The following is an 18,429-nucleotide window of genomic DNA, read 5'->3' on the forward strand; positions in this document are numbered from 1 at the left end:
GGAGTTGAAGGATGATATCCTCTTGACCACAGTCCAGGGTTATACTTTCATATTTATATTGCTAGGCACAGCATTTGATATTGCCAACTATTGAATGTTGCTATCCCTCTTTAGAAGTTGAGCAGGGGGTTTACTGGGATCACACTGAAAGGGCTTCAGATATTCCAGAAGGTCATAATGGCCATCAGCTCCTCTACCTTTAGAGCTCTTACTTGTGGAGTCCTACAGGGATCTATCTGCTCTTTCATCCTTTTCTCTGCCAATCATACCCAGTTCTACATTACCATCATATCAGATGCAGATTGCACCAAGGTCCTGGCTGCATTCAACAGCTGTTGAGAAGACAAAGTGCTTTGAAGAATGTTCACCTCTGCCCTTTTATCATTTGCAAACTAGCTGTTCTCCTAATCTCCTCACTGCTTCTGGATACCTAAACAACCATGACTGCAAAATTTCCTTTTTCTCACAAAAAGATCAAGAAAAAAGACTGCACCCCATTCTTTTGTATTTGAACCTAAAACCAGTAATCCACATATTTGTGATCTTCAGGCTTGACTACTGTAATTCTCTGTATTTAGGAATGGAATCACTGATCCCTAAAAAACTAAATTTAGCTCAAAATACAGCAGCCTGTCTGCTCAGTAGCAGAGGCTACAAATTACACATTGCTCCCATGTTCAACTCTCCTTGGTTTCCTGGTAAGTACTGAGTCAAATTCAAGTTTTCAGTCATCATCTATCTCCTCCATGAGACTGGTTTAAGTTTTCTCAGGGAACATCTTTCCCTGCACGATCATGACCTCCCACAACAGCTGTGTTATTTTGGAACAGTGGCACAATTAATCTCAAGAATCATAAACTCAAGAGTTTTCTCAGCAACTGGAAGTCACTTCCAGAAGACATCAAAAGACATCAGATTGACCAGATTTCTTTGCCTTCAGATCAAAATTCAAAACTCACTTGTCCAACCTAGCCTACCCATAATAAGACAAGAAAGAAAGGAAGCCAAAGAGAGGCAGATCTTCATGTGTATTTTTCTGTAAATTCATAATGTGCTCAAACGTCGTGACAATGGGTGTAGTATAAAATCCTAGCTAGAGGTATAATGCAGCTGCCTACTTAGTAGGTGGACATTTATATCAAAACTATCTTACATTAATGTATCTATGACCTGCACTGTCTGCCTGCCAGCTTCCAGGTGGAATTTAAGGTTTGGGGATTCCACTATAAAAGCCCTATATGGTTTGAACCGAATTTCTGGACAGACTCTCTCACTGTACAAAACTGCTACAATTGTAGTCAGTGGAAACACTTAAGTAGGAGTACTCATATTTCAAATGGAAAAAAGCTTCTTGCAAGGTGTTCTGTTGTGAAAGGCTGACAACTCTGGAATTTACTTCCTCAGCAGTTCAAAATACAGTACCCTGAAATCTGCTGACCTTCAGGGCATGCTGAGAAGCACATCTTTTCTCTCGGACTTTTGGGGATGTGAGGTTTGAGGGGTGGAGGAATAGTTTAAAGGGGGGTTGTCATTAGTGGGTGTACTTGACTGTACTCTCACTGGCTTATTTGGACTGTTCATTGATTTATTTTATTATTTAGTACTATATTTTACGGATGGTAGGCTTTGGAACTGCCTACAACCTTGGATACATGCTTAGAATCTAAAGCCCACATTTTCAGAAATGCCATCTAATTATGGGCACCCAACTTTACACCCTTGTGACCTGACAAAGATGCTGGGCACCCAGCGCTCCCATGAATGAATACTGTGCATATGGTTTTAATTTTGTAAAATTTCATGTAATGCAGGATGTTGCTGATTCAAAATCATCTGGAAATGTACAAACAATTTTTAAATAATTTTCCACAATTTTATTAGCAAATCTGTGTAAATAGTCAAATGTAGAGAAGAGTTATTATTGGTATCTGTTAACCAAAATAAGACTCAAATTTTACAATCGGATCTATACAATACAGACCCCTGCACTGACTTCAGTTTAGACCATCCACCTTTGTGGATTCAATTACAGGATTGGGGACCAAGGACCATTTGAAAATAAATGAATAAAAATAAAATTACCAACAAATGTGTCAACGTCATGACTTGCTCATAAATGTGAACAGAAAAAAGCTAAATTATTTAGATGAGAATTAACGTAAAGAATAATTTGGCCAGCTGTGGTATATTATATTAACAATGAATGTCCCTTCTGTTTTAAGTACTTCTTCAGATTTGTCACTACAGCTGTGACAAAGATTTTGGGAAAAATGCCTTGATAATTTCAGAACAGCAACATTATACTTAATTACAAATTTGTGCAAAATGGGGTTCACATCAAATTAAAAAAACCCTTAAATTTCATTCTTCATTACAAAAATTTATCTTTATCAGACTATAACGTTTAAAATTTAAAATTTCAACGCTTCGCCTGCAAAATAGGAAGATCTTGAATGAAAATGGTCTCACTTATTTTCAAGTTCGTATTTCCGCAGTTTTTTCTGAAGTGGTGTCACAGTGGGACAACATGAAACTTTGATGCCTCCCTCCCCCCTTTTGTCTATGTGTGTGCATAATCGTGAATATTTTAAGAAGGGAAGAAAATATGTGCTATACTCCTCAAATGAGACTTTGTTTTGTTTTATAACTGTAAGCTTAATTCACACTAAAGCCTGTCGACCCTTACATATGGGCCTAAAATTGGGCTACACTCATTGGGCTACGTTTTCAGAAGGTTTCCTGGGTTTAGCTGTACTGTTTCTGTCAACGGTCTCTGGGTCAGGCCATAAATCCATAAACGCTGAAAATTTTGAAAAGAACTGTTGTCACTTCTTTACAAAACTTTCACTGTTTAAGGATTTAGAGCCTGATCCAATGACCATTGAAGTCAAATAGGAATCTTTCCATTGACTTCATAGATCAGGTGCCTGGAGATGACTATGAGTCCCTCCAACTCGTATGAGTGATCAAGTTCTTGGGGCCTTATCCTATTTTTATTGACTTCAGCAATGCAGAATTGTGCCCTAAGAGTAAAAAATACTGTTTTTTGCTTATCCAGTCAGTGAATATACTGTTGATGGCTAAGCATATAGTTGACTGGACAAGAATGTTCTTGAACACGCTGTCAAGTTAGTTCCATGCAGAGATTTTTCTTCATATGATTATTATACTCTATTGGCAATGAAATTTTTCCATAACAGTAACTGAGCAATTACTATTTTCCATAATCACAAGCATGAGTTTAAGGGGAGTGAAAGAACCTCACATACGGCTTGACTGTTTATTTTGCCAAGTTCATTTATTTTTATGAAGACACAATTACAGATTGGATCTACCACCTGAGGCAGATTAGAACATTTCTAATTTTATATATACTAGGTATGGTACCTGCTGACTCCGGGCAGCAGAGGTACTAAGACTTTTTATCTAATTATTTGTAGCAATTTATTTAAATATTATAGAGTGTAAACAAAAAAAATTGAAAAGTTTAGGGTCAGAAATAGCATTAGCTTATAAACTTAAGTTGTAAAGTGCATTACAATATATTGGAGAAGGGCTGAACCCACACCCTTAAATCCAAACTCTTTCCATTTTGAAACTAGTGCCAGATCCCAGTGCAGTCATAGGAGTCTTTCCACTGACTCCGGTGGGGTTTGGATCAGAACGTTGGCATGAGAGACTCAGATTTATTATCCAAATCCACTCCTGTGGATCGATCGATCTACCTATCTATCTATCTATCTATCTATCTATCTATCTATCTACCTACCTACCTACCTACCTACCTACCTACCTACCTACCTTATAAGGCTCCCATTACTGTAGTATCTGAGTGCCTCACAATTTTTCATGTATTTATCCACACAACACACCTGTGAGGTAAAGTACTTTTACGGGTATTCCTATTTCATAAATAGAGAACTGAGGCACTAAAGAGTAAGTGGCTTACACAAGGTCACACAAGAAGCTTTGGAGGAAGCAGAGAACTAACTCAGGTCTCCCAGGTCCTGTGGTAGCACCCTAACCATTGGACAATCCTTCCTCTCTGAGTCAATTCAAAACTAGATGTGGCCTAATTTCCAACTTCAGTTTGTATGCATCAAAAATCTCATGAATATGCCCACCCACCATCCTAGGATTTCAGCCCAAATTGGTAGTGTTCTTGCGAACAGTTGACGTTGTGAGAGTTCCATCATTATGGGGTCGTTTCTCACAAGTTAATCTAAAAAAAAATCTGCATTGTTTAATCCAAACCCAAACTGTATCCATGGTTCAACCTGAAATGCAAATTCTGATTCTTAAACTTAATCTGAATCTAGATCTGGTTTACTTAGACATATCTTGTTATGCAATGAAGTGCAATGTGATGTACTAGGTCATGCAATATTGAGTTGGCTTTGACATTGTGACGTGATGTCACAATCTATTAAACTGTATGAAAATTATATAGAAATGTTCAACACTAATTTGTTAAAGCTTTCATTTTTTGTTTTTTTATTTGGCTGTAAACTTGAACAAAATTATCATCTTTTTAGCTGCACTTGGTAGTAATGCACACAGCTGTCTGTCAGATTTCTTTCTTAGTTTCATTTATACACACATATGTATACCCACAAATCTCCCACCCAACACAAATCTCCAAGTTCAAATACTGTTATATTTTTCCATAGAATAATGCATGTGCTTTTGTTCTAATTTTCAGTCGACGCTGGCGTCGCTGGAACCGATTCAGTCGAAGAAAATGTAGAGCTGCAGTAAAATCTGTCTCGTTTTATTGGCTGGTTATTGTCTTGGTCTTTCTGAACACATTAACTATCTCTTCTGAGCATTACAATCAACCTGACTGGCTGACACAGATCCAAGGTACAAGCAAAGACCATTTTTCCTGTTTTTAACTACCGAAAAATGAAAGCTTTCCTTGATTACTTCTGTATTTTGCCATTTTGAAGTTTATTTGTTATCCTTCAGTACATCCAGGTTAAAGAAATCGATATAGGGAATGACCAAATGTTTTCTATTTCCACATCTGCAACACAGCTTAATGACATAATGTACAGGCAAAAACCTACAGAGCCAACTTGTAAACGTGTGCCATTATGCTTTAGACATATTACCATTGTCAACCCATGTGATTAAAGATAAGGAAGGACAAATGCTAACTTGCATATCAGAATAGGCTGTGAATCATTTTGTCTTAATTCCAGTCTGGGTTTGAACTATAAAAAATATAGTTCAAACCCAGACTGGAATTAAGACAAAATGATTCACAGCCTATTCTGATATGCCGGGATAATTTACACAATAACTTAGAATGGTGTAGCATTTTTAGATCAATGGGAGGGATTATACTCGTCATGCAAAAATGGTGTTAAATGCAAAGCAATGTGTATTTCCCTCCAAAGAGATAAGATAACTGGCATGGAAAATGGATAAAAGTTAGTCAAAATATGAGATCTATAAAATAAATCAGAAGTATCTAAAACATTATAATTTTCTGAATGTTTTGTTCCAGATATTGCAAACAAAGTACTTCTGGCATTATTCACCTGTGAAATGTTAATAAAGATGTACAGCTTGGGCCTACAGGCTTATTTTGTATCCCTCTTTAACCGTTTTGATTGCTTCGTTGTTTGTGGCGGCATTGTTGAAACCATACTGGTGGAGTTGGAAATTATGTCACCCCTGGGAATCTCAGTGTTCCGCTGTGTTCGTCTTCTACGTATTTTTAAAGTGACAAGGTAAGATTATGAACTAATGCATTTTCCTGCTGCTAATTTTAGGGGTACTTGTATGGTGATCAGCAATTCTTTTGTAATATTTCATCACGCACTGTTCTTTTACAGTTTTTTTTTGTGTTAACACACGCATTTTAATTTATAGGCACTGGACATCCCTGAGCAACTTGGTAGCATCCTTGTTAAACTCAATGAAGTCCATTGCTTCACTGTTGCTTCTGCTTTTCCTCTTCATCATAATCTTCTCATTGCTTGGAATGCAGCTGTTTGGAGGCAAATTTAATTTTGATGAAACTCAAACAAAACGGAGCACCTTCGATAATTTTCCACAAGCTCTTTTAACTGTATTCCAGGTAATTTTCTTTCACCCCGTATGAAACGTTTTACCTTTGAACAACAAAAATGTTTAGGTAATCTTGTCTCCTGAAAAAAATCACCAATACTATTTATTCTGTTTACTTTAAGTAACATTCTGCTCATTATATTCAGTACTCTGGTAATTTTGCACCATTTGTACCATTTGTTCCATATCTTATTTGATCTATCTATGCAACATAGCTTTCATGTTACTTCATTAAATTAAGTCTTCTTTGTCCATCAAAGACATAACTAAAATAAAAACTGGAAGTTATTTAATTTGAATTAATGTTTTTCCTGTAAGCTTGTTAGCTGTCTGTTTTGTAGTAGATGTGTGTATTGCTAATGTTCAGCTACTTCTTGGTAGGATAAATTGAGAAACATTGTAAAAGTGTATATCTATGTGAATCATATCACTTCATATCATAAAAAACTAAATATGGATTTCTTTAAAGGGACACTGTTTATTATTATATATATTTTAAAACATTCATATCTGTGTTACTAGTAACTGATTATTAAAACTAAAAGAATTCTTACAATCTAACTTCCTTTTCACTGTTTATGGTGTTTGTTTACTTTTTATATTTCTTTCAGCTTGGGCAATGAAATTAGGCTAGTCTCTTTCATTTTTAATTCTAGTCATTTTCACATTTAGGGTAATAGGCATTAACACAATAGTGCAGTGTTTGGTTTGGGTGAATATTTGGCTTTATGTCACAATTTCCATTCACTCAAATAGAAGTTCCGTAGAATGATGCTTGAAACAAACAAAGAAAAAACTCTTTCCAATGAATTTAAAAATAAAGACATTCTAATGAGAAATATTTCTGTAAGTCTTAAATTTCCTAAACAAATATTAAAAATAATGGGCCACAATTAGCCTGACGGTGTCCCTTTGAAAACTTAGGTCAGTGTTTCCAAGCTCAGGTGCTTAAAGTTAGGCTGCTACATCCATATCCAGGCACCTAAATAAATGGCCTGATTTTCAAAAGTGCCAAGCTCCCACAGCTCCCAAGGAAGCTGCTGAATACTGAACAGCTTGGAAAAACCAGAATTCTTATTTAGGTGCCCAAATATGGATTTGGAGAAAGAAATAGTAGCCTTTGTATGTGTCTGACTTTCTTGCACAGTCACTGAATTATCTGTCACTGTGATGAGGGTATTTGAGGATAGAACTAACAGCTTCTAAATTGCTGAAAAATATATACAGTGTCCTTATAATCTGTGTTCTAATAATCAGGCTTCCCATAGTAATGCAAAATAAAGTGCTAAATGCATAGGAGACCTGCTGTAAACTATCCTCCACTTAACTAATCAACAAGTTCCTTTAGATTTCATCCTTTGGTACAGCAGGAAAGTTGCAAGAAACAATAGAAAGTAGGAAAATTATTAATTCTCCAATAGCATGTGAGCGCCAATTCAGTATGAAACCCCCTCCATTTAAAGCAATATAGTAATGGTTCCAGTCTCCAGTTAGGACTCAGATTGGGACAATTTAATTTGAAGGTGTAACCCACTATGGTGTATAGTTTTGGAAAGGGTTTATGGCCAACATTCTTTAAAAATGAGTGCCTAAAATTAGTCTCCTAAGCCATACTTAGGTTCCTAAATGAGAGTCCACATTTTCAAAGGTGCTGAGCATGGAGGCTTCAGTAGAAGCTGCTGTATATGGAGCACCATTAAAAGTCAGGCCACTTAGGTGCCTACATAAGAATTTAGGAGCTTAATTTTAGGCACCTTTTTTAAAAAAAAATTTGGACCATAAGCATAGACATACAGTTCATTGTCATAAATCCTTCATATAGATAAAAACTGGTAAAGCTAAACCAAGATATGTTTATTTAAATGGAAATATTAAAATATTGTATAACAACAAACAGATTACTACCGTGTTTACTATATAAAGCATCCTATACAGATTGATCAGTTAATATTTTCATGTTATAGAAAATGGCTGTGTGTGTTGTGGACAGAGGAAACATAATCCTCTTTCAGTCTTTTGGCTGTTGAGTCAGTAAAGATGAATTTGCTTGTTAGATTCTAACAGGTGAAGACTGGAATGCTGTGATGTATGATGGGATTATGGCATATGGTGGCCCATCGTCATCAGGAATGGTCGTCTGTATATACTTCATTATCCTCTTCATCTGTGGTAACTGTATCCTTTCATGTCTACAAGTGACACTGGCATTCACTGTAAGCATTTCTGAATAGAGCAGTGAATTTGTGCATAAAGAGGACTGAACCATTATGACACTTAGGACACATACCTGCCCTTTGTGTAACTGAGTGAATAGCTGTGAACAGATATGCACATTTTCTGTACTACATTTCTTCTAAACGGGAGCTCTCTCCTGCTCCCATTCCCTTTCTCTACTTTCCCGAAGCAAATTAGACCCCTGTCAGCTCCCTAGGCATCACCATCTCACCACTCTGACAGGAACCAGCACATTTGCTCCTTCCTCCTCAAGTTGACAGACAACCTCATTCTGTCTGCTTGTCTTCTTTTGGCTAGCACTCCCATCCTGATCCACAGAAGTGCTCTGAACTCCATGCCAGTAATGTCCTATTCCCTCCCTAATTTCACCTTGTTATTTCTGACAGTTTCTGAACAAATGACAGTGGATAGAAGTGGGCCACATTAGGGAATACATGTTACATTGCAGGGGGATCCTAGCGGTAGGAATATTAGCTGTTTGGGACTAGTTCCACAAAAGTGTTCACCCTCCATGCCCCCAATCTTCCAAAAGCTCTCCTTTGTCCCCAGTATGGCATCTTTCAGTGGCTACCAAAACTCTAGTAAGCTAGCAAATAGTTCTCCTAGACACAAGTTAGTACTGAAAAGGTTAGGAGCCAATAGATATGGCAAAAATATTACACTTCTTTTTACTATATTTTATGCTGCTTCTATTGATATTCACACTTCATTGATATGGGCTGAAGTACAGAACTTGACATGGAATGTAGCACATATGGATAACACTGCAGTGTAAAAATCAACTTTTTGAAGTATCTGAATTAGTATCTAAAAACATTGTGTAGTAGGTGGAACTTGTCTAAGCCCATGTAAACTTCAATTTCATTTCCTTTCAAAAATTCACTTTATAAATTACAAGTCTTTTGTTTGGCAGTCTGCTGTATATTCTTGTTGTGATAGAATCAACGAGCTTAAAGTATCACTAGCGTAACTCTGTTGGTTTAAATGCAGTTACAGCAGGCATTAATTTAGCCCAGTAAGTAAAGGTATTATAAGCAGTACATCCAGCTCTGTAAAGTTATATACTTAGTTTGGGAGCATGGGTTTCATGTCTCTCACACTGTCATTTTTTCATACTGATAAGGAATAAACCAAACACAGTGTGGTAATGCATAATGTCCTTAAGATTATTTGAATCAGATATCTTGCTAAATGTCTTTTTGGCCATTGCTGTGGATAACTTGGCAGATGCGGAAAGCCTGAATACAGCTCAGAAAGAAGAAGCAGAAGAAAAGCAGAGGAAAAAGAATGCCAGGTAAACTAGCACTGGGGTGCTGGATGGGAGTTCAGTATTCACCCACTTACCAATGTGTTGATTTCTTTATTTGAATATCTTGACAGGTTCATAGATTATTAATTTATGAGAAAAGGAAAGAAGATACCGTACTTGTTTATAGATTCATAGACTCTAGGACAGGAAGGGACCTCGAGAGGTCATCGAGTCCAGTCCCCTGCCCTCTTGGCAGGACCAAATACTGTCTAGACCTTCCCTAATAGACATTTATCTAACCTACTCTTAAATATCTCCAGAGATGGAGATTCCACAACCTCCCTAGGCAATTTATTCCAGTATTTAACTACCCTGACAGTTAGGAACTTTTTCCTAATGTCCAACCTAAATCTCCCTTGCTGCAGTTTAAGCCCACTGCTTCTTGTTCTTTCATTAGAGACTAAGGTGAACAAGTTTTCTCCCTCCTCCTGATGACGCCCTTTTAGATACCTGAAAACTGCTATCATGTCCCCTCTCAGTCTTCTCTTTTCCAAACTAAATAAACCCAATTCTTTCAGCCTTCCTTCATAGGTCATGTTCTCAAGATCTTTAATCATTCTTGTTGCTCTTCTCTGGACCCTCTCCAATTTCTCCACATCTTTCTTGAAATGCAGTCCCCAGAACTGGATACAATACTCCAGCTAAGGCCTAACCAGCGCAGAATAGAGCGGAAGAATGACTTCTTGTGTCTTGCTCACGACACACCTGTTAATGCATCCCAGAATCACGTTTGCTTTTTTTGCAACAGTATCACACCATAGCTTGTGGTACACTATGACCCCTAGATCTCTTTCTGCCATACTCCTTCCTAGACAGTCTCTTCCCATTCTGTATGTGTGAAACTGATTGTTCTTTCCTAAGTGGAGCACTTTGTATTTGTCTTTATTAAATTTCATCCGGTTCACCTCAGACCATTTCTCCAATTTGTCCAGATCATTTTGAATTATGACCCTGTCCTCCAAGGCAGTTGCAATCCCTCCCAGTTTGGTATCATCTGCAAACTTAATAGGCATACTTTTTATGTCAACATCTAAGTCGTTGATGAAGATATTGTTAACAAAGACCAAATGAATGTGATTTTAATTTAAATTTGCCCAAAGATTTGGGATGATGGAATGAATGGTGATAATCCATCTGAGGTTTAAACATTGGAATGTAGGATTCATTGTGCAATTAGAACATGATTGTATCCCTAGATGTATATGTGCAACTTCTGTTCAGACCAATTCTGAAAACTTTACATAGACAACAAGCAAATTGTCCATTGAAGTCACTGTAGTCCCATGGAAACCATAAGAGTTGTGTGCATGAATCCAAGAGCACAGTTTATCCCTTAGTATTCCTATAAAGACCATGCATTGCATTTTTAAGGGATTAGTTTCCTGAGTTACATTTAAAAGGATAATCTATTGAATGAATCTAGTGCACTGGGATGAAACACTCTTAATTACCTTTGTATGTGGCATGTCTTCTCTGTAAATGTCCCTTCAAATCAAGTACCTGTATTTCCGTAGGCATGACCTCTTCATTGTTAATAGAGTGGGTAGAATCAGTTAACAATCATTCTTTCATCAGTCGTTGTTCTTTACTTAATGGGGTTTGTTGTTTGTTTTTGTTTTTCTTTCTTTTAGAAAAGAGAGTCTGGAAAATAAAAAAGGTGACAAATCAGAAGGTGACCAAAAGAAGGCCAAGGATAATAAGGTGTTTATTTCTATAACAATATTTTATCCTGTTAAAAAATGGCTCTCTTGTTTATGCTAATAAGTTCTTTTCAACACAGATGTGCACTATGTGATTTATTTTTTAGGGCTACATTTTCTTCTAAGTGTTTTTCTCCCACATAAGGGACAGGAAACTGTCAGTGCACACAGGGTTTTCATTCTCACAGAACTTGCAAAGGGTTGAGACCAGAACCTGCTGTTCACATGAGATCCATGCAGTTTCAGACCACCTCAATGGCCCCAACCGTTCCTATGGATACGTAGCTCCTGGCAGAATGATTGTATCTGCTCCTCCTAATCCCCTACAACTTTGCTGGGGAGAGGAGTTTTAGAGCATAGAGTAAGTTAACATTGTCAGTTTTAGCATAATCTGTAGCTTTAGGCTCTTGGTAGATTTCTGCTGGAAAAGTCCTTTAGAAGGTAATAGTGAATGATAAACTTCCTATAGAATTTTCAAACCACTCCATGTAATTTCCATAGAACCCTACTGGTTTTATCCCTATTACATTCTGCAGGTCTTTTTGCCTAAGTGTAGAATCACAAAAATGTACACAGGGGTTCAAAAATAGACTTGTAAAAAAGATTACAGCTTTTCCCTCTTGCCTGCTTCCAAAGTGATCAACCATCATGGCTCTGCTGATACATTCCGAGGGTAAGCATGTACCTGGCTTCTCTGGTATTGAATAATCAGTTTGTATTGTTTTTTGGATTATCTAAATGCACCGATTAAATGCTGAAGTTTAATTTTCTTCTGAAGTGTCTCTTTATCATTGCCATAGATTACAATTGCTGAATATCGAGAAGGAGAAGATGAGGACAAAGACCCCTATCCACCTTGTGATGTACCAGGTATGCCAGCAAGACTATAAACATGTTTCAGTACAGTGAAATATAAATGTAGGGTCACATTTCCCATTACCTTGTCTTGATTCAATTCCTTTAAAGTCAGTGGAGTTAGATCCTCTGATGCGAGCAGTTATATTGGCCTGTAGAATGCAATGCTATTGCTTTTTCTGCAGCCCATTTAGATAGTATACATAAAGTAAGATAATTAAAATTGTCAGTCTGGTGGCTAATCTAATAATACTTCTCTGTATTTGAGGCAGAATCTGGAACTTCATTGAAATGGGTAGATGGCAAGGAATGTTCCAGAGAGAATTCTATTCAGGCCCTGTCATTTTGGGCACTTCTGATGGTTTCCTGCTAACACACATTTCAGTCAAAAATCAGGTTGTTTCTGTCTCACCAGCTGTAGAGTTGTTAGATACTCTTACTACCTCCCACCCGCTCTGTGAACACTTGATCTAGACACATTGGCAAGTGAGGACAGACGCAGAGATGTTCAGTGACAGGCTGCAATTTTATTAAACTTAACACAGGGGAGGGACAATATCAACCTTGTTACCCATACTTCCACCTACCAGGCATTTTAAGTGTTTCCAGTGCAGGGGTTGGAGGGCTCCTATCATATAACCCACAGTTTGGGATAGATTCTCCTCAGCCTAGCCCTAGGACTTAGCCTGCTCTTCTGAATCATTTCACACACCCCAGGAAGGGAACAGATGGTATTAAAATGGGGAGAACCTTGACCTATGAAGGCAACAAGGTATCCTCCTATCCCATGTGTGCAAGGTCCATCAGCAAAATCCTGGGTCTTATACTTCTGGGGACCGTCCTTTTTAGCCTTTTCACCAAGGCTAATGGTGCACTAGTTGCAACTAGTTAAATCTAACTGTGCTTCGAGGATGCTGTGAGGAAGGTGAAAAGACCTACCAGGTCTCTGCCAGTTTGTCCCCAATGGGAAAAAAATATTCCTTCCTGACTCCCAAAATTGGCACTTGGTCAGACCTGCAGCATCTGCAAACACAGTCCCAAAACTACATCTACAGGAAGTGGAGATTGGGCTGCTGAAATAGAACTCCACATGCCCCAGGGTAGGGTTTAAATTAATGAAAGGAGAGAATGATGGACCATTCAGCTCCTTACCTCCCCCTGCTGACCAATGAGTGGATAGCGGCTCTAGAGAGGGGAGGGGCCCATGTGCTGTCCTTTCCCTTTCCTGTCCCAATCACTGCCCATCTGGTTTTGCACCCACTGTGGCAGGTGAGTGGCATTAACATCCACCATTGTGCAGAGTCCATTTACTTGGACTTTATATACAGGAAAGTGAGAGGTTATGGGATGGGTGGAGGAAAGGCCACCAGTCATTGCAAAAATTAACCTAAAGCCACTACCACTCTCCATCTGAGATGCGGTAAGGATTTTGACTCACTGCACTGCCTGTCAATAGAAATTAGGCACTACATGACCATGAAAAGCTCTATAAAGAGTCCCTTTGGTGTGTGAATTGATTAATGAAAGATATGTCCCTGACACCTATGGGAATGCTCATGTATTAATTAACAGATTTTTAACACCATCTGTTGAATATATATTTTAATACAAGCAATAACTATGTATTGTTATGAACAAAAATTTAATCTTTTTTATTTTATAGTAAAAAAGTGTTTAATTTAAAGTAGGTGAAGATGAGGAAGATGAGGAAGATGAACCAGAGGTACCAGTTGGCCCACGTCCCCGAAGAATATCTGAACTAAATATGAAGGAGAAGATTACACCGATTCCTGAAGGGAGCGCCTTCTTCATTTTCAGCAGCACCAACCCGTAAATATCATTCTTATAAATACCACTTCTGTGCCTTGGGGCTTCATCACTGAAGAGCTAATTCTGCCCTCATTGAAGTCCAAGGCAGCGCTCCCATTGACTTAAATGGGAGCAAGATTGGATCTTATATAATCCATTAAATAAATTAATTTGGTTCCTCTTATCCCATTGGTATGGTGGTATTTTCCAAAATTCAGCATTGAAGAAAACAATGAAAGCAAAGATAAATAAATAAATAAATAAATAAAAACAGTAAAACCTGGATGTTTAGGTAGTTAGGGTTTGGGATATAGAGCCTTTCATCTCTAGGTATGATTCCAGACTTGGGCAGTAGTGAAGAAGGCTGTTTTGTTAGCCGATGGAAACTGTGACTATCTAGTGGTTGTTCGATTGTGCATATGAAATGAGTAGAGTCCATGTCATAAAACCATCAACACAATTAGCAATCTCATCGGCAGTCTCAGCATACAGGTTAAAGAATGACTTGGCTTGGGAACAGAGTTACCATCTCACCACTAGAGGTCCTTCCAGGTCAGCTGTGAGGAACATTTGTGGACCAGTGTCTATGTGTGGCAGTTTATTTGACTGCTGCCCTTCTTGTATCGATTCAGTTAATAAATGACTTCAGTCTCCAGACCTGTCAAGCAGCACTTTTCACAAAAAGACAAAAATCACTAAAAAAGAAAGTTATTGAAACTAAATAGTTTAAAACTTCCACACATTCAACTTAAATTTAATAATAAATAGAGCTCTTCAGACATTAAGACCAGATTTCCAACGATGCTAAACACCCACAGATCCTGTTGATGTCAATACCCCAAAGTCATTATTTTACTATCCTCACGCACACCAAAAATCGTCTTGACTCGGGGGGGGGAGGGTTGGATTTTTGCTTGCAAAGGGACTGTAGGATTGGTTTGTAGCTTTTCTTTCTCTAAGTAAAGTAGGTAGCTTCTGTTGTTGTGGAAGGTAATTAGCAGTACCAGAACATACAGAAATTCTCTATTTACTAACAGGAGACTAGATTACTTAAAAACACGCTAACTTCTCACAGGAAGCTTTCAAAATTATTTCATTCTGCTGATTCTGCTTTCCCACTGATGTAAATATGGAGTAACTCTAATGAAGTGTTCAGCTGGAATGAGACCCGAATTGGGTCCTATGACTCTAATCTTGTGTAAAGCTGAAATCAGCATTACGTGGTGACTTCCTAGTAGCAAGTACAATCTTGAAACAGCTGGTAGCCTCATTAGGAAATTTTGAATAGAGCCCTGAAGTATCTAAATGAGACACTGAGCCCAGTCCAACTCCTACAACATCAATTTAGGAATACTTGCATTGGCTTTAATGAGAGTTGGCTCAGACTCCTTGAGCCTGAAATTAAGCCATTCTCATTGAGCCTGAAATGAAGGCTTTACTCCTGCATAGGAATATCTGTTAGCATGGACCCCTTTGCATGTGCACAGTGGGGCCCAATACTGGGGTTTTAAAAGACATGTAGAGAAGTTAGGCATCAAAATCCCATGGAAAATCAGTGGGAACTGGGAGCCTAACTCCCTTAGACTCCTTTGACAATCCTAGCCTCAAAGTCTATGGGCCAGATTCTGAAATCCTTTACCAAAGTTTAAATCAGAGCAGTTGCTCTGGATTTACCTTGGTATATCTGAAAGCCAAATCTAGCCCTGCCTTTAGAATTGTTACCATAATCTTGACAGAGAAGTTTAGAATACTTGCTTTTTGTGAGCTCTGCCTGCTATAAATTATTTACAGATGCATATTTTTCTGTCTCTTTTTCAGAATTCGAGTGGGATGCCACAGGCTGATCAACCACCACATCTTTACAAACCTCATCCTTGTCTTCATCATGCTCAGCAGTGTTTCCCTAGCGGCAGAAGACCCAATTCGCAGTCACTCTTTTCGAAATAACGTAAGCAAAAATACATAGACGAGTCTACATAACAAGTTTTTAACTTATTATGCCTTCCTCCTGACTAATAAGTAATCGTTATGTTTGGAATATGCTTATTTTTATAGTGTAGACCTACATGATAGCACAGTTTAACTAGTCTTCATATATTTGTTTTTGGTTTTTTTTGCTCGCTGCACATAGTAAAATGTTAAGTATTTTACAGTTTTACAAAGAATACAATACTATTTATACTACGTGTACTAATTAGCATGGATCCCTTTAAAAAGTAATGCATGGAACATAGAAAGCATATTTTAATTCTAAATGAATTTTACTTTTTATCTGTGTTGATGTTATGAGTCTGATCTGAGTGTTGGTGGCAGGATAAGGCCACATGTAAATTAAAAAAATCAAATCAACAATTTAATTTTTAAAATTTATGACATGAAAAGCAGAATGTTTTAATTCATTTTTTAAAAGTGTTATTATTTGAATCTGATTTTGAATATATTTTCAGTTTATAAATGTACATTATACACCCTGACAACGAAAGAAAAAGGTACTAGGTGGAAATGTATCTGTTTTTGGAGAGCCACATGTTACATACATTGATATGCAATTCATCTATGAATAGAAATCTCTTTTCTCCTGTTCTCCCACTTCTTTCATATATGCAAGAGTTATCTTATGATGAATCCACAGACATATGGACAGCCCTATCACTTCTGTGTATGAAGATATTCATACATTAACAAAGTAATACTGTTCAGCAGTTGCAGTCTGATTTTTAATGGTCAACTTGAGAAATTCTTTCTTTTCTTCTTTCTTTCTTTCTTTCAAATTCAGAAATATAAAACTTCTGCTGTATTCATCTTAAATGTTTGAAATAACCGCTACAAAGTGGTTAGGCTAGATGTGATTTATACATAAAATTATTTAAGTAGAAAAATATAAAACAATAACTACAGAGTAAACAAAAAAAATCACTATAATCCTAGGCACCCTTAAGGCTGCCATGTATAAATGATTGGGTGAGCTACAATCCAACAAAAGTGTAGCTCATTTGTTAAGTAAATAACCACGTTACCCAAAAATGGCTCCCTGTAGCTGAAACAACACTGTAGCCATCTTGAGTACTCTGTACTCTTGAGTTCTACAGGAGCTTTGCCTGGCACTTATATACCATGGTGATGGGTGACCATCTACAAACTGAGTTAGATACAAGGAATGTATACTCGGGTTCAATATCATATCTCCTAACATTTCACCACTGCTGCATATCCAGTATTAGTGGTGACATAAAGAAGAAGCCCCTCAGCTTCCTATCAACTTTATACAAGTGTGAAATTGTTGTTATGAAGAAGAAATGTAAAGAAGCAACCCTATAAGGAATACTGTATAGGGAATTTTGGGTTGCTATGACTGAGCTTGTATCACCAAGCCCCCTCTTTCTCTTGCATGTAGTCTGATGTATGGAGGCTGCTCTGTGGTTGCAATAGTCTCCTCAGACCCTGCAGAAGGAAGATGGGGCAGGATTAGAGTGGGATTGAATAGAGGCCCTGACCGCATCTACACTGCAAATAAAGACTTGCGGCAGTGAGTCTCACAGCCCTGGTCAACTGACTGGGGCTTATGGGGTCTATGCTACGGGGCTAAAAATAGCACTGTAAATATTCAGGCTCGGGTGAGAGCCTGGGCTCTGAAACCCGGAGGGGAGGGGAGTTGCTGTGTGGCCCATAGAATTTGGTGCTTGACACTAGAAAGAAAAAAAATGTTTAAAAAAACTTTAACTTTGTTTAGAGGTAAAATGAGGTCAGAGCATGCACACTTGTATTCCCTCATAAAATATTCAGTGGAGATATGTGCTTTTCCTATCTATACAATCTGGTTAAGTATATTCGTATAAATAACAGATAAAGAAAAGACAGCAAGTAGCAAATCCTTGAGTGCCATCCACAGTTTGAGACTTACTCTGGAAACAGTTTGAAGGGCTGTATACTGTCTTTTGCAGCTAGAAGAGTGCTGACAGGCTGTAAAGGATTATCCCTGTGCAGGGGACACACAGGCAGAATGCCTGAGGGAAGTGGAAGTGGGGACAGGTGTGCTCCTTGCCCTTGTTGCAGATATGTGCAGTGTGTTGTGCCCATATTCCTGCCTCTGGATTCTACATTGACTTAATGCATGCAACCATGTTTCCCACCAGTGGCTGGCCCCAGTGAGTAAAAGAACCTTCTAATTAATGACAGCAACTGGTGCTGTTCTGTTAGCTCACGTGGTAGGGACGTGTGGTTTGAAAGCTGAAGGTCCAGAAAGTACTGAGAAGTTTGATCCTTGCTGCTGGAAGTTATAGCTCTACAAATAGGGCCTTACTCATTCTAAATGGCTCTCAAGCTGGGTCTTGATTTACAGCAGGCCTCAGATCTGTTCGGCGCAAGCATGGTTAATGGGGCTTCATGCACAGGATCACATCTCCTTTTAGAGGCTGACCCATGTGGCTATGGAAGCCTTCTGCT

The 18,429-nt window shown here is 38.0% G+C and overlaps 1 protein-coding gene across 8 annotated transcripts in view; it reads left to right on the forward strand.

The window, feature by feature from the left end:
- The window catches only part of CACNA1D (calcium voltage-gated channel subunit alpha1 D), a 331,172-nt gene that overhangs the window by 198,204 nt on the left and 114,539 nt on the right, over positions 1-18,429 (forward strand). For all 8 annotated transcript variants that reach the window (XM_030570212.1, XM_030570214.1, XM_030570209.1 and 5 more), the window contains 9 exons: positions 4,703-4,863; positions 5,513-5,738; positions 5,881-6,088; positions 8,133-8,253; positions 9,493-9,607; positions 11,254-11,323; positions 12,123-12,192; positions 13,863-14,007; positions 15,805-15,934. In XM_030570212.1, coding sequence (XP_030426072.1) covers positions 4,703-4,863; positions 5,513-5,738; positions 5,881-6,088; positions 8,133-8,253; positions 9,493-9,607; positions 11,254-11,323; positions 12,123-12,192; positions 13,863-14,007; positions 15,805-15,934 — 1,246 coding nt within the window. The remainder of the gene's footprint in view (positions 1-4,702; positions 4,864-5,512; positions 5,739-5,880; positions 6,089-8,132; positions 8,254-9,492; positions 9,608-11,253; positions 11,324-12,122; positions 12,193-13,862; positions 14,008-15,804; positions 15,935-18,429) is intronic.

The sequence above is a fragment of the Gopherus evgoodei genome, chromosome 7 (assembly GCF_007399415.2).
Source record: "Gopherus evgoodei ecotype Sinaloan lineage chromosome 7, rGopEvg1_v1.p, whole genome shotgun sequence".
In the NCBI taxonomy this organism is placed as follows: Eukaryota; Metazoa; Chordata; order Testudines; family Testudinidae; genus Gopherus; species Gopherus evgoodei.